A 27,760-nucleotide genomic window follows, 5' to 3' on the forward strand; every position below is an offset into this window, starting at 1 on the left:
AGTCAATGTCAGTCAGTGAGTTGCTCCCTTGTACTCATGAACAACTCCTAGTTTTTTTGATTAAATGCATTTGTATTTCAATTTACAGTAGGGGATGGGTGTTTGTGTGTACACAGTATTATGAGTAATTGCTGTACTGCTGGACCTTATTTTCTGTTTTTTTTTAATTTTAACCTATACTCAACCTGTTGAACACTTGCTTCTTTAAAATCACATCTTGCATAAGCCCCTGAACTGCTTTTTTCAGTAACTGAAAATTTTTTTGATAGGTGATTAGGCTTTTGGCCTTCTGAAGCCACCAGTCTTCCCCTCTGAAATGCGCCTTGTGCTGTGGCATTGCTTTATGCTGTCTGCATTGCCAGCTCTTAAGTCATGGAGAGGATCTGGTGTGATTGTAATGTCACCAGCAGAGTGAGAGGGTTGAGAATTCAGAGAATCTAAGTTTAAATAAGGTTTTAGCTAGTCTTGCCTAGAAGTCCTCACCACACAGAATTTTTGCATTTTTTTGGAACTTAAAAATGCTATAAATATTTACAGCTTAAACAGTTGTGTAGGGCTAGTAAATACATTTTCTTCTACAACTTTAGAATGCTGTCTCATTAAGTTTCTGGAGAAAATTTGCAGAATGGTTGTGGAAAAGTTGAACAAATGTAAGATGATTTTACTCTAAATACTGTCAGATTGTTTCTATTTTTTTTTTTGTGTTCACTGTTCTTAAACTTCTGTTTCTTACTGAAGTAGTTTTAGTGCATAAATAAAAGTTGTGCATCAGGAATGCTTTCTTTTTGTAAAATGTCTTTCACTCCTTCAATACACTCAACAGAAATATACTTGCATATATAATGTCAACATGTAAATGGTATGATGTTTCTGAATTATCTGGATAATGTGCAGATAGCACCATCCTCTGGCATTATAACATTAGTTATGGATTAAACCTGAAATTGCTATTTGTTATTTTTGGAAATTTGATATAATTGTAATAGAATGTACATACTGTACTTTCAGTTTTACATACTCATTTTGGTCCAAGGTTTAACAGAAATTCTGGTAATTTGCATGGACTCTGTGTTCTGTTGTATTAAGTGACTGGCTAAAGGGGATATCTTTTTAGGGTTATCCTGCCCATAGTGCTGACTCTGCTCTTTACATGACCATTTATGGTAGGAAGTTGCACTTCAGAAATATCAGACCGAGCTTTTTGTAAATCTCAGTGAAAGACAGTTCACAGTCATTTAAGAAGAATTCGTTGAGTTAGAAAACTCAACCACCAACGACTTATGGTTGTGTATCTGGTGGAGAGCAAAGGTGCTGTTACAGAACAACTGCAAATATCTAATAAATTATTTTTACAGGAGATTGTAGCCTCAGTTACGGATTGAGAATGGGTAATGGGTATCGTTGGCATTGCTAGAATGCAGAGCAATACACCTCCCACAAATTAGGTTTCAGTAGTTACAGGATGAGTTGTGCTGAGTTACGGTCATGTGAAGGACTGGAGTTTAGTCCATTGAACTATAAGCAGTAAGTATGAGAAATATCTCAGGGACATCCTTTTGAAAAACTTGGTGGATGAGAAAGTTGCTGTTTTGGTAGTCGAGTTCCTATTGGACCTTTACATGTCGGAAACATCAAAAGGAGACAGCTGATGTTTGGGTTCTCTCAAAAGGAAAAAACGCACCACCCCCCAGTCTGCCCTCCTGCACAGGAGATCTCCATTCTTTTATTTTACAGGGGAGGTGTTGGCTTAGTGAAACTGGAAATCTTAAGAGTTTTGCTGTAGCATCATTGCCTGTCTTTCCCCTAACAGATGAACCATGAATGCAAACCAGATTAATTATCCATGTTTCTGGAAAGACTGTACCAATAGTCTACATGTAGAACTGGTCTGTGCATTTATTTTCTGTCATGTGTTGCTTAATCATAATTTCATAAAAATTGGAATGTTGATTTAGGCATCCAGATATTGAGACATACAAGTTTAAGTTGTGACAATGCTGAAAGCTCCTAGAAGTAATAGACATGAGTAAAATCTTTTCTACAAAAATATACACTGTTCTCTGAGATGTGTTTCTGGCAACATTAGATATTCTAAATGAAATGTGCACCATTTGATGGAATGATTGCAGTAAGGAGTCACTTGGAAAAAATAGTTTTAATAGGTAACATTAATTTTGTGCTGCTTCCAGGCTTGACCATGTGTAAATTAAATAAGTCCTGATGGCCAGAAAATTCTTGCAGGAAGATGTTTCAGGTGAGGAGAGCAAGAGGATGCAGCTCTAACTGACTGCTGGATTCTGTATTATTTGGCTTCTTTTGGGGAGGTAGTATTTATGGCAAGAGACATGGTGAGACTCCAGAAATTTCGGCTGTGTTTCAGACAGGAAAGAAAATGTGTTGTTGCCTTGTTATAACACATTCCACTATCCACTTCAACCTGGTCTAAAATCCATGTCTGTGTCCTTCTAATCCTCTAACTTATTCAGTTCTGTTCAATTTTTTTGTTGAATTTGTCTTTGTGCCCTTAACACAATGCTTATTTCTTGATGTCATTCCACATTTTTTATTGGAGTTCCATTTTTTTCTACTTCATAATTTCAAACTCCTTATCTAGCATTTCCCAGTTTCCTACCTATTTTTCCAAAAATTTGCCATTATTATTTTCCATGTTTGCTCTTTTCCAGACATACTTGGCATTTGCTTTCAGTTCTACTCATTTTCTGCTTCCTTTGTTCATGTTAAGCTTTGAATGTAACTTGTCATGGAGTATATGGCCTCTTACTTTCTCCTTATACACTGTTTTTCCTCAAGTTAGGTTGTTCACTAATACCGTAGGTTTGCTTTTTTTCCATGCACTCTATTAGTCTGTTTCATCTTCTCTGCTTGACTGATTTTCATTCTTCATGTTCTTGATAATCATGTGTCTTACTCCTTGCCAGTTCTCACTATATGTTTTTTTTCTCTTGCCCTCCAGTTTTGTTTGTTTTTATGATGTATCCAGGACAGATTTATGCCTTCAGTTTATTGTTGTGGTAGGAAACTATGGAGACCACAGGAGAGGTAGAGTTTGAGTTCAGGTGACACGGTTGTGTCCTGCCTGGACAAAAACAGTTTTAGCAGCTACATACTGAATGTTGATGAAATGTTTCAGGGATTTAGTTTTTAAAACTTAAGCCATAAGAGCGTGTGCAAACTGTTTGCGAAGGCAAAATCAAGTGGATTTTCAGAATGTGGAAAGATCACTTGATGGATTTAGTTTATGCAAATAATACCTTCCTTAGAAGGTTTTTTAAAATGACACCTATTCTATCTTTTATCTTCCAGTTTGTTTGTTCTCCCTGTTTGGAAGTTAAAAAAAAAAAAAAAAAAAAAGTAAAAAAGTCAGCTCCAGGCAGGAGCCTCACTTGAACAAATTAATTTTTGCACTAGTGATGTCAACTTGCTGAAAACTGCAAACACTGAAAGTAAAGCCAGAGAGGTGAGGAGTGCCAGCTGCTGGCTGTAGTAGGCTGCCAGCCCTTCTGACTGGGGCTGGTGAGCACACAGTTGCTGCAGCTGCACATAGTGAAGCAAACTATTCTGGAGCTTCAGTCTTGGGATAGCAAGTTGTGCTGTTTGTGTGTTGTGGATCCCAGAAAACTGGTCCATGATGGACAGACTCAGGAATATCACCATTTAAGAACCTGCTGTATCTTTCTTCCCTCTTGTATCAAACCTTAAGAACACACCAAAAAAATTCTTGTACTTAGGTGCAAGTGAACATTTTTATTTTCAGCATTTTTCAGTGAAAATGCCTACTCTGAGTTACATGAAAAAAAATCATATTCACCCTCTGAAACTTTGCAGAGAAGGTAATAGTTATAACAGTGAGACCAAGTTACCTGGAAAGCCCCTGACTGTGGTTTCTATTAGGAAATAACCTTTCTTTTAAAAAGAAAAAGTTCAGTGTTCTTGTTTGGAGAATTGTTTTCAGTAATATCTTTATAATGGCTGTGTCTCATCACTGGGTGGTGACTTAGCAAGTTGTCTTTTCTATTAATTTGCAGTGTTGCATTGTTTTTGGAAGTGCTGTGGATGTTCAGTAGCATCCACTTGTATGTTGCAGTTCATAGTAGCATAGTGTCATACGTTTTTCTAAGAGTGGCTGTTTTGAACCAGTTTAAGTACTAAAGTTTGCATATGGAAGGAATTCTGTAAGTTGAAGTTTTCACATATACAGACTTTGTCACTGCTGTTGCATCAAAAGACATTTAATTGATGACCTATAGGGATGATGCACAGCAAGTTACATGTAGGCAGAATGTTTTAAAGGTCAGGAAGCTGTCTAAATTTAGGAAAGCTGGGATGTTCTGAGTTCTGTAGTCATATTATGTACTGGTGGTACATTATTAAGAGTCTTGGACTTCTGACAGTGTTCTCAGAGTTGTGATATGTTGGTAATACTAATTACAAACAGTACCAGTGCCACTGGTGATAGTGTACTGCATTCCAGGGCAAACTTAACTAACTGCAAGTTACCACTATAGCCTACAGCATTTTGTAGCATTCAGGAGTGTAAAATAATTCAGTTTAATTATGAAACCAAAACAAATTATTTTCAGTAGCATTTCTCTAATTTGACAAATTTCGATATTTCTTTATGTTATTTTTTTCTGCGTGCTTTAACATTTGAAGAGATAAAAAATAAAATTCTACTGTTTTTAAGGCAAATTAAAAAAAATAATGGCCTTAAAGCTCATGAGGTTTATGGCATAAATAGAAAAATGTAAACAGTTTAAAGTTTTTCAGGTGGGTTGTGTGACAGAATAGATTTATTAGATATTAATATCAACCCAGATATATGTGGTCAAACAGGTGATAGATGGCTCTGAGCATGAAATTGTGTGTAATCATGTGGGTGTCTGCATCTGGTTAACTCACTCATGTGTAGTCCATATTTGAAATATTTTCACAATTACAGGATCTTAAAATTAGTTTAAAATCATAGCAGAGCATAGGAAGGGAAGTATGTTATCTTGAGAGGAGCCTTGGTTATTAATTTTGCTTTTCAGACAGAACTTCTGAGACAGTGTCTTCTCATGAGAGACAGTGTTTTCTCATGACATGTGCACCAAGCTCATGACGTGGTGCACAAAACTAGTGCCCTGTTTTCTTTTATGTAATTGGTGGCTATTGCTGTATAATGAGCAGACAGAGGTGTAAGTGACTTGTTTGTGGTTATATAGAAAGTCTGTAGCAGAGGAAAGGATGCAAACCGTATCTTGTAGATTAGAAAGCATGGTGTTGCATCTGTGTTTTTTTCTCATGGCAGTGCTGGTTTAGACAGCATTAGGAGGACCTGCTTAAGTAACTTTATTCTATCAAGTGTCAGTTAAATGTAAGATTCTCTCCCCATTCAAAATTGAAATAGTATGCAGCTGCCTTCGAGTGCACATCCAATTTTGAAAAGAGAAGAATGAGTATAACCAATAAAAATGTCAAAATCATGCAAGTGAAAAACTAACAGCAAGCTGCCTATAGTTAATTGGAACATATTTCCCTTGAAGGTGTGATCCTTTGCCAGTGCTTATATATACCACTAGTAGTTGGTTTGTGAGCAGACATGGATTTATTTAAATGGAATTGCCATCTGAAAAAACATAAGCTCAAGACATGCCTGTCTTTCCATTTTTCTTTGTTTTTCAAGCTGAATTCAGGCACATGAAACATTCTGGTTCATTGTATGAGAAACAGGCTTCTCTGTGCAGTGGGCTAGTTGAGTGTAGAGTTTCAGCGCCAATTTACAGCTGGATGAGTGAAAGACTACTTGGGAGGAGAAGCTTCTGTGTATAGGAATTGAGAGCAGTGGCATTTTGTTACAGTGGCAGTGGCATTGGAAGATATGCTCATCTGGACAAAGTCAGCGTGGATTTAAATACCCAGTGCTAGTGTGCATTTCTCCAAATATGCCAATATCTATTTGGTATCAACATGTCTTTCTTGAGAGAGTGGCTGTTTAACAGATTCCTCTTGTTGTTCACCTCTAAACTACCTGGGAACAGACTACATTGTCAATCAACTCTTCCATTTACTGAAACCTGCCATACCTCCAACAGAATTAGAGAAAAGATTAATTTTATCTTCCTGTTACTTTCAGTGTTAATTATCCAAATTGAAAAAAAGACTTATCAAGCCTGTTATGTTTGATAATGTAGCCAGAGCAATCTTTTTCTTTGTTTGTACAGATCTTCTACTGGTACTGCTTACAACCAGGTTTTGAAAAGAAATCCAGAGGGAGTTGCTCACAGTAAAGGGAGGTGGTTGACTAAATCTGTATATTTCTACTATTGCATCTTGAACATCTAGAGACACTGTGTTAATTTTTAAAGACTATTTCAATGTTTTACATCCTTCCCGCATATGTATTTGTCTATGTCGTCATCATCATCATCCCTCTTATCAGTCTGCAGGTACTTTCTTGTGCCATCAGATTTTGGGGTTGTATTGCTAACAATTTTGAAGTTATATCAGGTGTCATTAATAATACTTTTTGAATAAGTCTTAAAAGACTTTTGAGTCTGTTAAGTCAGAAGACGAACTAGCAGTCACAGGAAAGGTAAAAAAACAGCCAAGAATAATTGAAGAGGACTTTGTCAAGGTGTCATACACTCCAGTTGTATTGTAGTAATGGCAGTGCTTTTCTGTCTGTTCCCTTTGGTGTTAGGCTGATCCCAGTTTAATACTGAGACAAGGCTGATAAATATACTTGTAGTTTTGTAGTAGTGTTTGCCTTGTAGCTACACCGTGCTTTAGCCCCGGTACTCTGATGTCAGTGCAGTCTAAGTACCAAATACCTCTCTGGAAGCTACTTTGCTTAAAATAGGCTAGAAGTTTGGGGTTCTGAACATTCTGAATTGTGAGAACTATCATGCTGATGAGCCTTTAAGATTTTACTTTATTTTCAGTTTTAATTTTTATGATTGATAAATGTATACTATGTGTTTCTCTGGAAGGATAATTTTAAAATTTTCCTAGTGTTATGTTGAGCAGTGCATTTACATGTAGGGATGCACACTTAGATTTATTTCTTGCAATGCTTAGGGTAGTGAAATGTAATGAAGTATTGGGACTTCTTTTGGAGTTTGTGAAAGATGTATCTGTTTTTATTTTATCTGTACTCTTGATTTAGGAAACATACTGCCATTGAATTACATAGGTATGTGTTTGAGAATGTCCAAATGGCAATAGGTATGAAGAACTTCATGAAGGCCTTCTTGGTAAAAATCTGTATATCCTTGTAATCCTTTCCTTTCAGAAGGTGATTTTCCACAGCTGCTCTTGTTCTAATCAGATTGGGATTACTGTTTCTATGTTTTTTCTGGGTTTGTAGTACACTTCAGCTGCCATAGGGTACCCTGCTTGTAGATTAAGAAGTGTTTTAAGAATTGTATCAGCTTTGTGCATTGACTTCCTTTTAGTTCCAAGGTGCAATTTAAGGATTTGCATGCAATCTGTTAAGTGCCGAATAGCTTTTGCTTTGCCTGCTAGAGCAGATAAGAATTTATCACGCAGTTTTCTCCGGTTCCCTATAGATTAGATAGTAAAGTATACTCCTTTCCCAGCCTTCTGTCCTTTGTAATGAAGCCATAATTATTAATCTTTAATGGCGCCTGCAATGCGTAAAAGACAGACTTGGTCCTTATCTCAAATGTTCTGCTTGATTTTATTGTACTTGTACTTTTTATAACTTGTACTACAATGTTATAAAAACATTGAAGGCTGAAAATTGTATTTGATGCTTCTATCAGTAGTGTTACTAATAATTCTTGCCTTGCCTTTTCATCTGTATGAATGTCGCCATTCTTGGATTATTTCTATGGTTTGATTTGTCTTTATATGATCCCAGTCTGCTTCCTTGCTCCACCTATGCTTTAGTATTTATTTATTTATATAATTATTTATCATTGTTATTGTTACTTATAAAACTAAAGTATAAATAAATAAAGAACTACACAAACTGTCAGCTTTAATGGACTGTTATTTTACTTTCCCTTGTTCTTTGTGTATTATTTTACTTTCTCTTGTTTTTTGTGATTTTATTTTTGTATCGTCTTTCAACTTGTAGTGTTTCCTAAATTCTAGTTTTAAGGTGTTTGGTTTTGTCTCAAATACTCCATTTGTTGAATGTGTTAAGTCTCCCTGTACAATTTAACTTTAAGGCTGTGTCAAATGCTACAGCATCATTTGTACGGAGTAAAGCTTGATTTTTGATTTGATTAGAGATGATGTGTTTTGTAAAACCTTTGACTTTTGGACTAATAGATTGCAAGTTATTTTCAAGTTATATAATACTAAGTATTGTCTTTTCTTTCAACTAGTCTCATTTCAATTTAATTGTGTTATTTTTAATTATTAGTTCCTTGTATCCAGATTTCAAACATGGTATTTTCTGAGAATATGACATGTAAAGCATTCATGTTTACCTGTCAGTTGAAAATGATGTCTGCTTGAAAACTGTTAGAACTGATGCAGAAAAATACCATACCAATTTGGCAACAAAAGTAATGTAATTTTTACTGTAACTGCAGTGTTTCCTTATTTAAAAAATACTGTCAGCCATCTGTTTAAGAGCTTGAAGGTGAAACACTATCTTTGTGCTTAACTAAGAGTCCCTGTCCTGTGAGAATTTTATATTCTGAATATTTATATTTGTTAGTTACATGATTTGTAAGCCATGCTTTCTGTTGTTGCCTTTATTTCTCCTAATTTTTTTTCTTATTTATATGCAACTATTCATCAACCACATAGAGAGTACTTCTTGCAAAGAAGTGGCATATAAATAACATGAGTATCAGCAGATAAGACAAATGAGGGAGATGAAGACCGAGTCATCAGATAAATAAGAATGTCTCCATCTGTATTGTAATTGTTTGCTCTTTTGGTTTGCTGTTGTAGACATGTCTGTGGTATTCTGCTTCCTTGCCTGAAATCTTCAGCAGCCTTGACCGCAATCATTTATGTAACCTACAAACCAATTTGATCTTGTGGTTTAAAGGTGTAGCCGTTGTGCTTTAGAAGGAAGTGCAGCATTAACATAAATGAGTAGGGCCAAATGGCTCCAGTAGTTCATCCTAATGTAGTGTATCTAAAATACTTGAAAGAGTAACTTGGTATTCACTTGACTTTTGAGTATCCAAATTGGTCCAATACTGGAAGAGTAGTGGTGTTTTTCTAGTTTTCAGATACACTTGTAGGTAAAGTGTGTTTAAACATTGCAGCTTAATTCTGAATTTGGATTATTTTTTTGCTTTGTCATATGTGTAACATCCTTCAGAACACAATGTGCAGCAGCTGTCACAAATGCTGTAATACAGGAAGTTTTTTTCCCTGAAGGAAGAAAGGATCCTAAAATAATAACAAGGGAACTGTGCAAAGAAAATGTCTAATTTACTTCTTTTCTATAAACCCCTCCTCTGCAGAGTAAATAATTCATCTTTTTTTTTATAGCTTGATAAGAAACTAATAGCACTGTAGTGCTATTAGTTGTGCGACTAGTTTCCTAAAACTAAGAATGAGCTTTAATTGTGTTTTCATTTAAGTTAGGGTAAAAGTCAATACCTTTAAGTAATTAAGTTACTCAATTCTGGTAATTACTTCCAAATAACCTTGAAATTAACTAGCTTTGGAGTATTGCTTGGCTTCTTGAGTGTAATTCAGTATAAGACAACTCTGTTTTCAGGTTTCAGGGAAGGCCTGGCAGCCCACACATAGCTGGTGCTGCTGCTAGCATTCTCTGAGTTGGACATATTATTTTGCTTTACATTGTTAGCAATATTAAAGCAAAAGGAAAACTCTAAAGAAGAATTAATCCAATCATCTAGTGAGCAGCTGCAAACTATTTCTTTATCTTGTGCTGCATTAAATGCTTCTGGCACCCTGCAGAGCTGTTTCTAGTAGAGCTCTTGCATGGTATAGGTGTCATGTGCATGCTTGGAGATAGAGGTGAGATTTTCACAATCGATCTAACTGTAGATTATTTTGATTAATTATGTAATATATCCACATAAGACACTGAAATGTGAGTGTTGGTCACGAAGGACTGTATTGTTGTGTTGGAGAGAAGTAATGGGACTTGTTAAACTTTATATTTAATACCTGTTAGTCACAACCTTAAGTTCAAACTTACTTTTTGTCTATTACTAGGAAAAACAAGGGATTCCCAGTCAGCCAGAATGGAATCTGAAATTGTGCCAAAAATTGCCAAAATGACAGTGTCTGGAAAGAAACAATCTATGGGATTTGAAGTTCCATGGTAAGCCAAGCCCTCATACATCAAGGTACATCAGCAACTCTTCTTTCAGACTGATGCACCTGTAGCAAGTTTTCTTATTATTTTTTTCTATTTTTCACAGCAGTTTTAGTGTCACTCTTCAGAACTAACCATCTCAGCTTCTTGTTTGACTCAGAATTACTTTCAGAAGATGGTACCTCACGTTTTGAGTTTAACAAATCCTTTCACTATGAATAGTGCATAGAGATATCAGGTAGTCAGATTATTTAAACATCCGCTTCATAGAATACTGAACTTTCTTGGTGTTCGTTTATTTTAAATTTAGTTCTCTAAGTGGAATTATGAAATCAATAAATCTTAACTGTAATTGCTTGTTCTTCAAAGGAAGTAATGTATTTAAGAATAGTTGATGGGGAAAACAATCACTTATGGCTAAACCATGCCTTCCTCTGCAGCTTTTATTAACTTTAACAGGTGTCCAGGGTACAACTGTTGTAGAGTTTGGTCCTACTTGTGCTATAGTTAAATTAGTGCTTCTAATTTTGTCATGACTTGGAACTGTTAAGGAGGATGTCTCATGAGAGCAAGAAGACAGACATCTGAATCAGAGTCTACCTACAGCAATAGCCAACAGTGAATAGTGAAAGAAATATACAAGAACAGAGCATGTATGTTGGGAATATGGTCCATGACATATCATGGAGTAGTGTTCTGTGGTTCCACACAATTTTTATTTATTTTTTGGTTTTGTCTATTTCTATCAAGAATGGTTAATGTGTTTCTCTTACTTATGTACCCTTATTCTGTTTTGAACACAGTCTTACAGTCTTACAGTAGCTATCTAATGTGTGGCAAGAAATTCCACAGTTCATCCTGAGGTCAAAAAATTCTCAAGTGTAAGTGCCAACATCCCAGCCTCATGTTTGTAATTCTGATCTGGAAAGCATTCTTAGAAGTAAGAGGGCAGCATAGTCTTTATCTTACAGTATCTGGTGCATGTTTGATAACTGAGTGGAAAGCAAGCAGTTTCATCTACTTAAGCACTTTTAATACGAGGTGTGAAACTGCTGTCATTATTCATTTATGCTATCATTGCTAAAAGACATCACCTTCATTCAATCTCCTTAGATGCAATAAGCTCCAAATGAAAAATTTCTGGGGCTTTCAAAATATTTTGTCTGTACTGGTTGAGAATTGCACTATGTAAAGGAAGTGTAATTTTTTTTTCACTTGCTGTCTACTAATCAGTAGGTCTGGGTTTGACAACTGGACTCATGAAGTTACAGGCACCTTCATCTCTTTTGTTCTTATTAAACTTCTTAGAAGTTGGAGTTTTTCATGTGGACTTCTATGTAGTAATTTAATTTGGATAGAAGTTTAGAAAAAGAAAGGAATATTAAGTGAGTGAAGAAGATCTGCCAGCTAATTTTATGTAGTTGTGATTGATTTTTTTTCTATTAATCTGTAATAATGGCTATTTAAAAATGGCATTATCTTTGTTTCTAAAAAAGAGCAAGTACAGAATTTTCTATCTCTGATACCTAGCATGTGTGCCTACTCCACAGGGAAGGAGGAGATAAGAAGAATGCTTCCTCATCTGAGACTTAAATAATTCTTTGATAGGCTAGTGATGACTCGTTCTCTGATGAAAGGTGGTTGTCTCCAACATGGTTCTCAGCCATTCTGCTTCTTTTCAGGGTCACTGACCATGCTTGCTTACAGTTCAGTGGCAGAAAAAAGATTAAGCCTTCAGGACCTGTGGGTAAATCCTCTAGATAAATCTTTAATGTTGCCCTTGTGAGACCCCATCTGGAGTGCTGCCATTCAGTTCTGGGGTTTTCAGCACAGGAAAGACATGGACCTGTTGGAGTGGGCCCTGAGGAGGCCACCAAGATTATTAGATGAAGCATCTTTCCTGTGAAGAGAGCCTGAGAAAGCTGTGGTTGCTCAGCCTGAAGAAGGGAATGCTTTGGAGTGACCTCGTTGCAGCTTTCCAGTAGCTAAAGGGGGTGTGTAAGAAAGATGGGGACAGACATTTTAGGAGGGCTTGTTCTGACAGGACAAAGGGTGTAGTGGTTTTAGAATGCACGAGAGTCTAGATTGTATGTAAGGAAGTTTTTTACAGTGAGGGTGTTAAAACACTGGAACAGATTACCCAAAGAGGTGGTGGGTGCTCCACCCATGGAAACTTCCAAAATCTGGCTGGACCAGGCTTTGAGCAACCTGATCTAGTTGAAGATGTCCCTGCTCATTGCAGTGGGGTTGAACTAGATGACCTTAAAAGGCCTAAAGTATTCTGTCATTCTGTGATTGTGAAGATGGTTTTTAATTCATCTCACTAAGTGGTACTGCTGAAATACTAATTGTAAAAAAAATATTATTTTTACTGTTGAAATTGGATATTCTTAAGGTATTTGGTTGTAAGTGGGAGGAATAGGTAAGAAGTGGAATGATTTGTAAAAGAGCATGAGATTTGGAGCACAGCCAATCAATGAATATGGAAGAGGATACAATTTAAATGGTAAAGTTACCTGCATGTCTTAAAGACCTCTCCTTCAAGGAGTCTGATGGGGCCTCCTTTCTTCTTTTGTCTAACAGACTGCTGTGGAGGCACTGCCAAGGCCTATTACATTGACTTTATAGAAGCAGAGAATCATCTATTTCTAAACATGAAAAACAAAACATGAACCTCCACCACAATGAGTGTTAGTTTTTTTCTTCTGCAGTTACCTTCTGGATTAATGGCAGGAAAAGGAGTCTGTGTTTATTAACACCTAAGAAAGACTTGTTCCTTTGACCTATTTTATAACTTCTTTATGTTCTTGGCTCTTTGTTAATTTACTGCAGAGTGTTTATAATAATACAGCTTTTTTAAAGTACATAGTTTATGTCACTGACCAAAAGCACCAGTATAAATTATTCAAAGCATTCTAAATGGTTTCTAAAACATCTGTAACTGTACCCCCTACTTTTACTCAAAAATATTTGTATGGTGCTGGTGCAGGTACCATTAGAAGGAAATTGTATTGTACATATGAACTAGTTTTTGTTGTTACCTATGTGGGGTCTTAAAAGCAATTTTAGGACCATGTTTTTAAAAGCAGTAGCCTTGCATTAGCAAACAAACCCATTCTTTAACTTTTCAGACAATTATTCAGTCTTGTTTTGAGGTATAACCTCATATTAATCAGTGAATCTTATTTGAAATGGATGGATAATTAGTAGCCATTAATTGCTTTGAGCATTGATTGCCTTTGTTGCTGGGTATTCTTAGTGGAATTGTCTGCAGAAAATGGAGTTTGCTGGTAAACTGATGCTCTAGCAAAACTGTTTACTGGGCTTTTTCTTTCTGTTAAGTAATAAAGGAAGCCAGAAGAAGTTGTGACCAAAAAAGGGTTGATTATTTTAACTAGTCTGACCAATATTTTGTAATTAATAATTTTGAAAGGGGAAATAAATGTAGACGTTTCTGTAATGACTGTAAGTACTCCAAAAGAGTCGGTTGTGTAAAAATAATTCAGCCAGCATCGAGACTAGAAGGTTGAAAATAATGTTTAAAAGCTAAATTCTGAAGAGTTAATATTTAGCAGATGAGCTTTCAGGTTCCTCTTTGAATGCGTGGTGGTGTGAACCTTTCAATACTTGTGGGAGATCAAATGCCTTCTAACATGTCTTAGAACAACATATGTTTTATTTATTAATATTCCCAGAAAACAGTAATGTAACCATAACATTTTATTCAGTTTACTGGTATGGTCCTTGTTGTCAAGACAGCTTAGGAAATTTCTGGCCTGGCAGTTTTAATTTTTACTAAATGTTGGTCCCTGCCAGGCTTTGGTTTGTCTGCTGATTTCCAAAAGAGCTGTGATAGGCTGTTTTGAGATTTGTGCCTGAATTGCTGATGGTCAAGCTTTCTTGAGTACATCATCTCAGTGTGTATGCAAGGTTTGTAATAGTTCTGTCCTTTAAAAGAAGTTGAGTTACATAATCAATCAATGGCTCTGTGTAACCAGTGGTTGGCAAGCTAAGACTGCTTTTGAGAGTTCCATCAACTTCTCAAACAGTGATGCAAGCAATGGTTTAGGAAGTGGTCTTCCTCCAATATTTTTTTTTTTTCATATGGTAGTTTGTCATGGCTCAGACCGAGCTTGAACTTTACTGCCAAGATGCTTTCCAATGCAGTTGGTTATACTCTCAACTGCCTGCACTAGTGACACACTTGTACTGCCTTCTGACAGGGGTTTTTGATTCAGTAATTCTGTAAAACCTTGTGGGAAGAGGCTAGCTGAAGAGCATTTCCAATGTCATTCATTTTTTTATTGACAGTCAGAAATGGAGCTCCTTAGCATTTTTTGGAGTCGTTATCAAGCTTTCAATAAACATGGTTGCCATGATGCATAACTAACTGTCAGGGTCTTAGTGTTGCATTTCTCTTCATGTACTTCCATGAGACTGGAATTTAACCTGCCTGCTTTCCTGCTTAGGTACCTAGCAGTAAACTTGTTCTCCTTTCCCCTGACGTGGGTCAGCAAAAAGCTGAATTGTGTTATTAGGGGTACTGTGTAAGGAGACCATATGCTCTCTCCATTCTGATGTTTCTTCTCTGAAATGGTAAGTCTAGCTTTATTGTGACACAAGTTGTTTCCAGGTTTCCAAAACATAATAATATCTGAAACTTTTAAACTCTAACAGTGTACTGACTCTTTAAATACTGTACACTTGAAAAAGTAGCAAGGCCTAATGATGGCTGGAGCTTTGTTTCACTAATTTCATTTGTATCTAGCACTTTTACTTTGCACCACCCAAAATAAAAGCTCTTTGGCAGCCTTAAGCAGTGGTGGTTGCAATAAAAGCTACATAGAAATGAGACAGTACTTGGTCTCTGGCAATAACCATGGTTCTTTCAGATGCTGTAATTAATTTGAATTCTACCACACAAAATCCATCTTGTTTTGGGGAATCCTTACTGACATAGGCTTTGGCCTGCAGGAAGATCTTAGCATCTGGGGTTAGAAAAAGAATCATTACCTAGTTTAATGAAATAAAATTTAGAGGCTTGCAAATAACCTCTCCATGAAAATACATTCTTGTCTGTTAATAGGCTGATGTGACAATGCTTGAATATATTTTGGAAAGCTATAGAAAAATATGAGAGTTATGTTTGTGGGTCACATTGCCTTCAGCTTCTTCTAAATAACTGCCTTTAAATTTTTTTTTCACTTTTGAAAACTTGGTTTTGGAAGAAATGCATACACTGAGAAGGAAAGAAAACTATTGCCAGCTGTAAAGGCTGTTTTGATATGACTTCTTATACAAATAGTTTTCTCCAGAACTTCAAATATTAGACTTTCAAGGAAGAAAACTTGATACCAATGTAAAATACCATATTTGCATTTCAGTGTGACCTTTGCATATTGGCACTAGTCCTGGTACTTCAGTGTGAACATGCTAGATATTATGCTGCTAGATATTATGCTGAGACTGAAGTTTGCCTGAAGAAAGGGAAGAAGATGGAAGAGTCTTAATCTTGATGAAAGTTGCCTAATGAAAATTAATTGTAAATGTATGAGGCTCTTTTAAATGATTGAGACAAAAATTATTTGTTATGCTTTACATCATTCAGATGATTTTAATACCTTATTACAATATGTAGAAAAGTTAGTTACCACAATTCTCTGTATATTTACCCTCTATCAACTTGATTGTTTCCAGTTTGTTTTCATGAAGTAAAATTTCCCTGCAGAGACATTGGAGAAAATAATTGTTTTGCCATTCCAAAGTAGGTTTTCAGCTAAAACTTAATGTACTATTTAAGGAATTTTAAAGGCAGAGCCTCTGTTTAGGCTTATAGAAATGCACTTACCTTTTCCAGTCAAAGAAAGCACAAATAGTTGTAGTGACTTTTTTCCCTGTGGAATAATTGGCATGTAATCAACTTCTTCATTGCTACATGTAAAGCAATGATGACCAACTGTTGTTTTGGTTTAGAGATTCAGGTGTTATCAAGGTTATTTAGCTTGTCAAGCTGCAATGCTCTCTGTAACATGGTGATATTTGGGGATACAGAACCGTTGGCTTTGTAGTGTGAATTCTAGAATGTCAAGATTGTGTGACCCAAGGCAGTAGTTTGATAGAAACTTGTCCTTCTCCTAAAAGTGATTTAGAATATTTTGATAGAGTAACTTCTTTTTAGAAAAGACTTTAATACAAAAATATAAATAGACTTTGTACATCTATGTTTTATTTAATATCAAATAGACTTTATACAGAATTGTTTATCCATTATGCAGAAGCACAGGTACCATCTGTACCCCTGCAAGCATCACGGCTGGCATAGAACAGGTTGTTTGCTTAGCTGATTTGGGAAGCCTGCCTGGGTATCCAGCCTTGAGGCAAGAACCTGACCTTGGGTTTTGTAGCCAAAAAAATGAGTGTTGGAATTTTTGCTTTGGTCTCACAATCAAGAGAAAACTTGGCTTTGGGCCTTATGAAAAGGTGTCAAAATCAATCAGTCGGCTGCTGTACTGATAACACAGGTGGGTTCTGAAACTGTGGGGAAGAAGGGGGAGCTGTAAAATGTCCCATGTTACTTATTGCTGTAATGAGAGGCTAAGTTTGCATTTGATCTGAACTTTTATAATGTTTAATTTTTTAGATCATAACTCTTCAACAGCTTTCTTTAGTAGACCTAACATGTTGAGGCTGTATTGTTCCATGAGATCTATGTAATGGAGAAGGGACTAAGGCAATGCCAATACTCCTACGCAGACAGAAAATGAGAAGTAATGTCAAATAAAAGCTGAGATGTCACAATGTGGGATTCTAAAGTACCAAACCAAATAGTTTTGTTTGTAGAAGTCTAAAAGATTAAAACTGGGTAGTTAATTGTGGCATGTAAACAGAAAGTGGAGAGTGAAAATTTCACTGTGGATATGGAAACCCTTGACTGAGAGCCTGCATGAAGCTGTTCCAGAGAAAGCAGTCTGCAGCATGATGGTATGAAACTTGAAAGGATTTCCAGTTTTCCAGGGGAAGAAGCTTCTTCCCCTTGGTTAAAATTTTGAGTATAGTGTTTTGCAGGGATTTTTATTTTTTGTATAATCAGTGGTTTGTATATTGACATTTGCTGTAATAGAAAGTTGGCAGACCTGTAATAACAGCTTCTGTTCCAGTCTTGTTTCTTACATAATTGCCTACCATACAACTCTATCAGGCAGTAAGAAAGCTTTTGCTGTCTTTAAAATATTACTTGGTGTTTGTTTTTATTGATCATCTTTGCTATGACAGATAAAGAATAATATTGTACATTCTCAGAAAGCTTGTGTCAATCAGGAAAATATGTTCTTTTATAAAATGTAGATAAAAAGAGACAGTATAAGAAAATAATATATTTGAGATTATTTACCATTAGGATTAGTATGGTGATTTGTAGGGTGTTAGAAAAATGGAGTTTGAGAATCCAAATCTCTTTAGTCCTGGGTGTCTTGTTTGATGCATGAAACAATTCTTTTTCAACATGGATAAATCTTAACTCATCTGTTACAGTTCTGTATAAGCATTGCACTTTAAATTTTAGCTTCCATGTGCTTAATATCAACTCTTTATGTTATATTGCTGTTCTCAGAATACAACATTACTATGTTGAACTGTAGTAATGGTACTGTACATGGAAACTGTTTCAGGATCTGTGCTTCAAAGTTGACTTGGGTTCTTAGTTCAGAGGAAACCTGCTCTGTGGTTATTCTGCATAATTGTCCTTTCCCTTTCCTGTTAAAGGAAGGGTCTAAGGAAAGCTTGTTTATCCTTGTTTATCTGTTTCATATATTTTACAAGATTTCATCTTATCTTGCTTTTGTAAACAGTGCTGCTTTTCAGACAAGATGTTCAGGGCTGGTATCTGTGCAGTTTTTATCCAGCTGCTTATCAGTTCCGCCTTAATGGGCTTATCACATATTCCTTGAGCTTACATGATAGTGAATGGAAAACTCAATTTCTCTCCCTTATTTCTATGTTTTCTTTGCCATTTGCATTCTTTGTGTTTTCTTTTTTCCCCTAGTGCGATTGCTGAGGAGAATGGCCACACTAATACACCTCAGAAAGGACTGTTACCTGAAGATGCCAGTGTAGCTTCTGGAGTACTTGAGGCTGTCTCAACATCTGCTCCTTCACCCCAAGTAATGCAGGTTTCAGAAGAACAGAATATGGTGGCTACTCCAGCAAAAAAGTCAAGCAAGGCAAAACCACAAATAGATGTGAAAGCAGAGTTGGAGAAGAGACAAGGAGGAAAGCAGCTGCTGAATTTGGTGGTAATAGGTAATACTGTTAAATTACATTTCTGACAAACATAAAGTTTAAAAACTGAGTTGACTGAAAGTCCTCTCTCCAGGGAAAGCAATCTCATACTGTTTTCAATTGCATCTGCATTTTTGGAGGGAGTACATTCACGTCTTTGACTTGGACAGTGAGGTTGAGTTAGAGTCCCTTTGAGCATACAGAACATGTTTGGTTTGGTTTCATTGTTGCAGCATGTTCTTTTTAGCATGAATTTGGAGGTGCTCTGTGGCTGTCATGCTAACTGACTGTAACCTGTCTTCCTGTGTCTCTGTCTCACAGGATTATGAAGTTGTATGGATTACAGAAGAATTACCAGTGCATGTGATGTTCATGTGTTTAGTATATTTCTTGTGCTATACCTAAATTGCATAAATGAATAAAATTGCTATAATATTTATTTTCTTCCACAGGACATGTTGATGCAGGCAAAAGTACTTTAATGGGTCATTTGCTCTACCTTTTGGGAAATGTGAACAAAAGAACTATGCACAAATATGAACAGGAATCTAAAAAGGCTGGTAAAGCTTCATTTGCCTATGCATGGGTCTTGGATGAAACTGGTGAAGAAAGAGAAAGGTAGAAATACATTTTGATGAGAGTTACCTTTTTTTCTCTGAAAGAGCAGCTTTTGTCAGAAAATATTAGTCTGATAAACTAAGCATTGAACTGTCAGTTCATCATGTGACTTAGATTATTTTTAAAATAAAATCTGCAAATTAACAATATTTGTATGCTTTATAAAAGGCCTTTATTAATTTGAACTATGAAATTTAAAATTGCATTTTTATATTGAGAAGTGAGTTTTCTGAATTGGTATTTTTGATTGATTTTTTTTGCTCTGAGTTTTTTATTTAAAGAAAACACTTATGGGAGTAATCTGTAAATGTTTGGGATTTTTGGGAGCTTATTTTGTTGTTGGGATTTTTTGGTGATTTGAAATAGCATACTGACAGTATCTTCTACTACAAGATGTTTTGTCCTTGAAAGTTCCTGTCTGTCTTGATTGTAAGGGAGATGCAGATGACTATCCCAGATGCAGACATGTGCATGGTAGGTGTTTGCATTTGATGAGATGGATCCTATCCTGTGTGTCATGCAGAACATGTGGAGGGTAGTGAGACGTGGAACTGAGTCCAAGTGTGTTGTGGTCCTTCCTTGGTAATCCAGAGTACTGCCTGTGCATCTTTGCAAAAGTGTACCTGTATCTCAATTGTCCTATACCACCTTTTTTTTTTTTTTAAGCTCAGCATTGTTTCTCTTACATTACATTCTCTTACATTTTTCTGAGGAACTAAATATCAAAAGTATAATTAGTAGCGATTTAAATATGCTACTAAACCATCAATTTTCATGGTTTTGCTGTGCTTGTTGGGACACAGTCTAAGGGTGCATGGGAGTGCTGGGAATTCTGGCTATTTTTCTTCACAACTGGATTTGCTAAAAGGCAGCTCTAGAGGTTTCCTCTTCCAACACACAGGTATCCCTATGGTGAAGACTAAATCAGTGAAAGATATTAAGGGTATCATTTCATGGCTGTGTTTTTAATAGCTTTCTTTATGTCTCTGTGAAGTTTTAAAGAAGTTTTAATGGTGCATTGCATGTATGCTTTATTTAAGGGGAGTGACAATGGATGTGGGTATGACCAAATTTGAGACACCAACTAAAGTAATTACACTGATGGATGCTCCAGGCCACAAGGACTTCATTCCAAATATGATCACAGGAGCTGCACAGGTAAAGATGGTCTAAAATGCTTTTTCCAATATTAGTATTATTTGAAACTTCTTAAATTGTTTTTTTTTTTCTTTTAAAATCTAAGACAGAATGGAATGGAAAAAATTGATGGTGTTAACCTGTCTTTGCATTTTCTAAACTTAAAAAATAATGTGTTTGTTAAACATTAAAGGTAGTTGCTTTTTTTGATGCTAGTGTTTGGGAGGAGGGTTTTATTATGCAAGTAATTTAATAGTTGCAGTTTGATAAAACCACACTTGGGCTAGGAAAGCTATTCAGATACGATATATGGCTAGTCAATGAGTGGTTCTGTGAAAGTCACATTGTAGGTTAAGATTTTAAGTGATTTTGAGCATAAAGAAAAAGGATTTATAGGTCAAGCAAAACACATTTTTATATTTTCAGTGTATTTTGTAGGGGATGAGAAAACAGATAAAGTTTATACAGAATGCATTTATCTTGTCAAGAAGGTATTTGCTGAGACTGCATGCCACTTGTACAGGAGCAGTAGGTGAAGTCAATAGCATTGGACACTACCCATTGAAATCAGTATGGCACTTACCAGTGTCCTATAGATTATTATTTGGCAAAATAATACCTCAGAGGTGAGGGAAAAATAACATGGTTACATGATGTAAAAGGAGTGATTTTTTTTTCCACCTAAAGGCACCCTTTTTTAAATAATAAAATTGGTTCTCCAGAGCAGAGATTTAATAATTTTTTTTCCAAAGCTAAGCTGTGTATAGGTTTTTTGCTTTGTCTGTGTCATAACTGTCTGAAATATGGGTTTATGGGTTATATCTGAAGATCTTTGTTGAGTACTTGGATGAGTACTGCTAGTATGATCTTAGATAGAGAATTGCACTGTAGGAAGACTGGTTTGTCCCAAGTTCTGCTTTAGCTCTGAAGCAGAGCCTGGGTGAGAATTGTGACCCAGTGCTTAGGCTGCAGAATAGTCAGAAGTTTGCAAATTATGGTGTTGTGCTTTTACAGCCATCTATATGGAAGAATATGTGTTGTAGCAATTTTGAGTTTTAAAATTAAAAGTGAATCTTTAGTTTCAGAGCAGTGGAAAATATTGACTCAGCTGTGCTGTTTTTTTGCAATTGTTGTTTAAATAGTTTTTTTCTTTTGGGGGAAAAGTAACACAGGCAGAAGTATTAAGAGAAGAGTTGCAGATCCCCCAGCAATTGTATCAGTTCAGCAGAAGAGAGGTTTGACTGAATAAAAGCTTGGGATCTCTGTGCTCCATCTCTCAGGGTGAGGGGGGGACTGGTCTCTTCTGGAGCCTGTTAAGGAATCACTGAAACTTTGCAACTTTCTGTTGCCTGCTTAGTGCTGAAGCAAGGCTGGAAATGGCTCTAGTGCCTTTTTATTGTGGAGAATGCTGCTAGGAGGTGAACCCCCCCAACTGCTGCTATGCAAAATGCAAATCAGCCTTATCAAGGCCAGCATCTGGCCTTTGATACACATTCAATAAGTCCTTGAGGTACTGATTTTATAATTTAGAAAATGCAGAATGTCTTTTGTTTTGAGGAGCAGTTCACTGCAATGCACTTCTGAGGCTGGGAGCTCTGAGGAAATTCATCAGTTATCCTTTTCCTGTTCTCACACTCCTGCTGTCTCTGAGCTCTGAGGATTTCATGCCGAGGATGAGGCCAGGGAAGTTCAGACTCAGGACTCTTCCTTTTCCTGGAATTCTAAAGCATAAGCATTTAAGGAAAGGGGAAAAGTACCACTTTTTCTTCTATCTTTCCATTATGTCCATCTCCTCAGACCTCTGAAATTGTCTTACACCTGCCTGTTGACACCAGTACCTTTGTTGTTCACATCTGTTGCCATCGCTTAGTACATGATGATAATCTAACTGGCAATTACTTACCAAAGCAGGAAAAGTACAAAAAATATTAGCAGAATTTAAGGCTAGCAGCAAAATCTGTCTTTCCCAGTGCTAACATGCTGACTTTTATGCAGTGCTATAGGCTGTTTGCTCTTAATGCTTTGTCAGAGGGTTTGTCTAGGTGATAAAATAGGCTAATTTGTCTTTTGTTGCCTTGTGATTTTGGCATGCTCCAGTGTCTTGAGGGAACTGTGAAGCATTCACATCCAGCATACAGTCAACAGTACAGTACAACTGGTTGTCCCAGTTGTATAGTGTGGTGATTTGTTTGTAGTTTTTGCAGCTTCTCACTAAGAAGACAGTGTACAGACTGAGGCAGGGAGAACTGGACATTGTGCTCATACATTGTTCTAAAGCTTCTGAGCATAAGCGGCTTTTGTTTAGATCTGTGCCACATCCACAGTGGGTAGATTGAAGGGGACAGGTTCCCCAAACCAGCAGTTGTCCTGTGTTTAACCAGGAGGTGCTGGTTTGTACAAAGGATGACATAATGCCATAATATCTCACCAAAATGGGTGTGATACAGATGGGACTGAGCAGTTTCAATTACATTTGGAGCACATCAGAATTCCCTCTGTGCAAAGTACATTTTGTGTGAAATATTACTGATTGAGGTATTTTCCCAGATTATTTCCACCTCTTAACCACTTTTTTTTTTTCTTTATAATGTAGGCTGATGTGGCAATTTTGGTTGTGGATGCCAGCAGAGGAGAGTTTGAGGCAGGGTTTGAGACTGGAGGACAAACTCGAGAACATGGATTATTAGTGCGCTCTCTTGGAGTGACACAGTTGGCTGTTGCAGTCAATAAAATGGACCAGGTACACATTTAGTTTCTTCATTTAAATGAAGGGCTTCTGTCTAGATTTATAGATATTAAGTTTAAGGATCAGTATTGTGAAACTTATAATAAAGCATTGTTTCTTTGCTTTCCAGCTCTGTTCTTTACGTTTGGACTTATGATGCCAATCTTTTTGTTTATGAGTGTATTTTCAAAATACACAGAAAACTAATTTTGGTACTAAAATGAGCAGGGGTCTCTTTTGTACTTGTGGAAGTCTCGCATAACAGTTGATCTCAGTGGAATCTGTAAGATCATCTTGGTGGTCACTTAGGTCAAGACCTCAATAGTTTTATTTAAATGTGCAAAATGTGTTAAAGATTACTATTTATTCCAAGTTACTCCTGTAGTGACTATATCTTACTGCACTTGAATTTTGTGTAAACTTAAAAAAAAAGTTACTCTTGAGATTAAAAGGGCTTGCAATTTTAAGTGCTGTTTGTGATCAGTAATTGCTAATGTGTATGCTCTAATATATTCAAGTATGACTGCACCTGGAAATCTCATGTTTATAAATACACATCTGTTTCTACTACAGAATTGATGACATGCAGCTGTATGTTCAAGTCATGGTTAAAAATCTATAATTTTATTATCATATCATAATCTGTCCTTTATTTTAGGTCAATTGGCAACAGGAAAGATTTCAGGAAATTACGAGTAAGCTTGGCCAATTTCTTAAGCAAGCTGGCTTTAAGGTAATATATTTGTGAGGATTTAGTTGCTTTGTTCAAGCACTTGGGTGGGATGACATTTTCCTACAATCAGGTTATTTTGTGTCACTTTCCTGCTACTGCTACATGCACATAATGTAGCAGATGCCTTTTCTTCCTGGTAGGATGATATTGAGCACTGCATAAGGGTAGTCAGTACTTTATTACTCTTTGTGTCATCATCTTTGTTTGGGTCTGTTGAATCTTTGGGGTACTCAGATCACTTGTAGTTTCTTGGAATGGTTGTCTACAAAGCAGAAGAGACCAAGGATTGTCTATCTTAATGTTCAGGATTACATGAATGACAGTAGATAGTTTTATACTGGAGAAGGTATCAGTGTGGATTATGAGCTCATGAGAGCCCTCCTCTCATATTTTCTGAGTTCCAACTACTATTCATTTGGACTGGCTGGTCTTGCTGCAATCCCTATGCATAAAGCAGCAATTCAAACCAAATTTCCTGTCAAACATTGAAGAGTTTATTACCTGAACTCAGTTTCTAGTTGCCAGTATTGATACCATCATATTTAATTATCTCCAACTCTTTTTTGGGGCACAGTGATCAGGCAAGAGGTAACCACAAAGGAAATGGATCCACTGGGTAACCTGCCTTCTCCAGGGGAAATACAAATGTGACAGCTATTCTTTTAAAGTTTAGGTGCATAACATTGAAAAAATGCACCTCTCCCTTCTGCTAGGAGATCCTCTTGTTAATGTATGCTTCACATCTGCTTGTTTTCTTTATTAGGAATCAGATGTAGCTTATATCCCAACAAGTGGCCTTGGTGGAGAAAATCTAGTCACAAGAGGTCAGTCAAGTGACCTCACACAATGGTATAAAGGAAAGTGTTTGTTGGAGCAAATTGGTAAGTGCAATTTTCCTCATTTAAAATAATACCTCTTAGTCCTGTGTGTGTTAAAAGTTTTATTTCGGGGAAAACGTGAGACAAAGTCAATGGATTGCAACATAATTAATTTCTCTAATGGAGAAATTGCTGAGATAGTTATTATATACAGACATTCTAAAAGATTTTATCAATTTATTTGCAGATTCTTTCAAGCCACCACAGAGATCAGTGGATAAACCATTTAGACTGTGTGTTGCTGATGTTTTTAAAGGTTGGTTGTTTTTATAATGTTTTTACCATAATTTCACCTATATTTAACACAAGTATTAAAAAATGCTGTCAAAATAAGACTTATAGTTGGAGCTTCATGTGTAGTCCAAGGCCAGAATAGGACATTTTCAAGTTCTATTCCTTGCCAAATTTTAAATAGTACTGCTGAAGGTGAAGCACCCTGGAAAAGAAATTAAGGAAGCTAATCTGGATGACCAATTATTTGTCTGTGTAATGAGTTCATGGTTCTGTGGGACAGAATGTAGGACTTTCCCAGACTGCTTTCGCTGGACTAAATCAATATTTCTCAAACTTTTTATGAGTGTGGCTTTGGGCTCTTTTGCTTTCCAGTCCTAGATTTTAAACAAGTATGTCTTGTTCCTTTTCTGTTCATTGTTGTAGTTGTGAATAATTATGTGTTCCTTAATTTTTGTATAAAAATTTGGACAGGTGAGGTGGAAGAAAATGGTGGTGGTGGTGGTGAGACTGTTACAACCAGCCAAGGATTTAAGGCAGTGAGCTATTCCCTAGCATTAATAAAGATAGGAACAGCAAGAGCTATAACCAGTTCTTACTTTGATTGTCTAGTGGAAATAGAGTGCCTTGAGGCTGTAAGATTTTCATGGTAAACTTGATTTTTTTTTTCCATTTTGTCATTTACAATTGCAGATAACTTTGAAGAAATAAGGTTTCTAGACTCAGCCAATTTAAAACATTCTGTAGGTCCCTTGAGAAATGTTGCAAACCAAATGACAGCGTGATTTGAACCATTGTAAATATTTTTAATCGAATATGATTATTGAAATTCATATTTTAGGATATTTTGCTTTCTATTTAGGATGTTTATAGGGGAAGTACAAAAAATCAGATCGAAATACTGATTGTAAGTAGTATAAACCTGGAAATACCAGGTTTGTGCAATTTTCATGTGGGCCTTTGAAAAAACACTAGATATTGTGCATGCCCTCAGTTAGCTGATTTAACTGAAGCCATAATGCTGAATATTGAAGAGTTGCATGGGAAATTACCTTAGTGTGATATCACTGGTTTTGTCATCTATGCCATCTCTGTGTTTAGTTTTTCCTCTTTGATTTCATGAGCTGAGGGAAAGTATGTTAGGATTCTTGATTGAAATCTTTCAAAATAATATATCACAGCTTTTCAGCATGCAATAATCATTTTTGGGTTGAGAAAGGTTTTGCAAAATGAGCAATTTTGACTACATCTATTTTGCTAAAGCATGCAAAAAAATATGACTTTGAAAGGGACACAATTTACATATAGAATGTTTATCACTAAATGTGTCCTTTTAGGTGTTTTTTAGGCTACTTTTACTTACGTTATGATTTAAAAACTTAATCAGCTTTGATGCCACCAGAGGAAGTAACTGCAGATACAAGTACATGAAGCAGCAGTTGTTCTCAGCTCTATTCCAGTACCAGTGCATGCTCAGGAGGAGCTGTCCATAGAAGTGTGTAAAAAGTGAGAGTGATGAGTGTACTTCTACCTCGTTTGGAAAACCCCTTTCTCTATTAAGGCTACTCAGATATGATACACCTCCCTCAGCCAGCTTTTAGCTGTTATCCTCCACAGTCCTCCTAATATTCATTCTCTCCAGGCTAACTATCTCTTGATCTGAGAGGTCCCTGTAAATCCCTTTGCTTCTGCATCAGTCCCCACTTACCATATTATAATTCTGTCTAGGTTCTGACTGATCTGACCCTTGTCCACCAACCAAATCCTGAGTACAAAGAGCATGTCCTGGCAGAACCCAAATGATGCACAGAAATTGGACCATTTTTTATGCCCTGATTCTGTCTCCCACTGTCCATTTTGCACTTGCACTGATTTCAGGGGCAACTAAAGGAACTTGACACTTTTCAGGAAGCAATCAGCATGGTAGTTGGTGAAGCTTCAAAGATCACATTGGTTTACCAAGCCAAACCTGGTGATGACGTGAACTAAAGACAAATTGTTCTTGATTGTGCTTGGAAGTGGCTGAGAACCTGGAATCAGGTCATGTTTCTGGTTGCCGCAAGTGCTTGCAAAGCCAACTTCAGGTTGTTTTGTGCAGGGTATTGAGGTGGTGACATGACTTGGGAATTCTTTTTCTAGCCAATACCAGCTTTGACAGTTTTCTGTTTGACATTTGATGTCATCTGCTAATTGTCTGTGTTTCAACTCATTTGCTGGAATGAATAGAGGAAAACTAGCATGCAGGCATACTGGTAATATTTTTCCTAATAGAAAGATGGAAGTGTTCACTGTACAGAAGCATTCATCAGTATCTGTGGTAAATGGAAAGAGCAAGTAGTAATTGACCTCAAGATTGGAGATCAACTTGTGCTTTAAAATTCAGCTCCAAGTTCAGCTTTTAATTAAATGTGAGACACAAAATACTAAGATGCTTGCTTGTATCACTGAATTCTGATGTTCAGCAAAAGATTATTTGTTGTTTGTGTGGATCCTAAAAATGTCATTGTAGAATCAGTTCAGAGGGTTGTTTTTAAACACACCTGCAAAGACATGCTAAGATGATGAGGCATTTGTTAAGGTGTATGTGCAGAAATGTCCATGTGTAGCATATCTTTGGTAAGTAACTGGCATATCATTCAAATGATGAAGGCTCTTATGACATTGAAGATAAAAACTTTGCAGATCTTTTATTCAGAAATACTTAATAATCTCCAATTATAATTGTTTCTCATATTAAATAGTACTGAATCATTCTTTCACTTTTCCAGGAGTAAAAGTAATATGCAGACTGAGTATGTAGGATTCTGACTCAGTTAAACAGTAAATGGCATAGGAATTTGCACCTGTATGCATGAAAATTATTATGAAAAGTCTGT

General features: G+C 36.3%; 1 protein-coding gene across 7 annotated transcripts in view; it reads left to right on the plus strand.

Moving 5' to 3' along the window:
* The window catches only part of HBS1L (HBS1 like translational GTPase), a 59,624-nt gene that overhangs the window by 24,174 nt on the left and 7,690 nt on the right, over positions 1-27,760 (plus strand). For all 7 annotated transcript variants that reach the window (XM_009095246.4, XM_050972206.1, XM_050972207.1 and 4 more), the window contains 8 exons: positions 10,183-10,291; positions 18,327-18,583; positions 19,015-19,180; positions 20,221-20,338; positions 22,911-23,057; positions 23,701-23,775; positions 24,539-24,656; positions 24,841-24,909. In XM_009095246.4, coding sequence (XP_009093494.2) covers positions 10,183-10,291; positions 18,327-18,583; positions 19,015-19,180; positions 20,221-20,338; positions 22,911-23,057; positions 23,701-23,775; positions 24,539-24,656; positions 24,841-24,909 — 1,059 coding nt within the window. The remainder of the gene's footprint in view (positions 1-10,182; positions 10,292-18,326; positions 18,584-19,014; positions 19,181-20,220; positions 20,339-22,910; positions 23,058-23,700; positions 23,776-24,538; positions 24,657-24,840; positions 24,910-27,760) is intronic.

This window comes from Serinus canaria, chromosome 3 (genome assembly GCF_022539315.1).
Source record: "Serinus canaria isolate serCan28SL12 chromosome 3, serCan2020, whole genome shotgun sequence".
Classification (NCBI taxonomy): Eukaryota; Metazoa; Chordata; class Aves; order Passeriformes; family Fringillidae; genus Serinus; species Serinus canaria.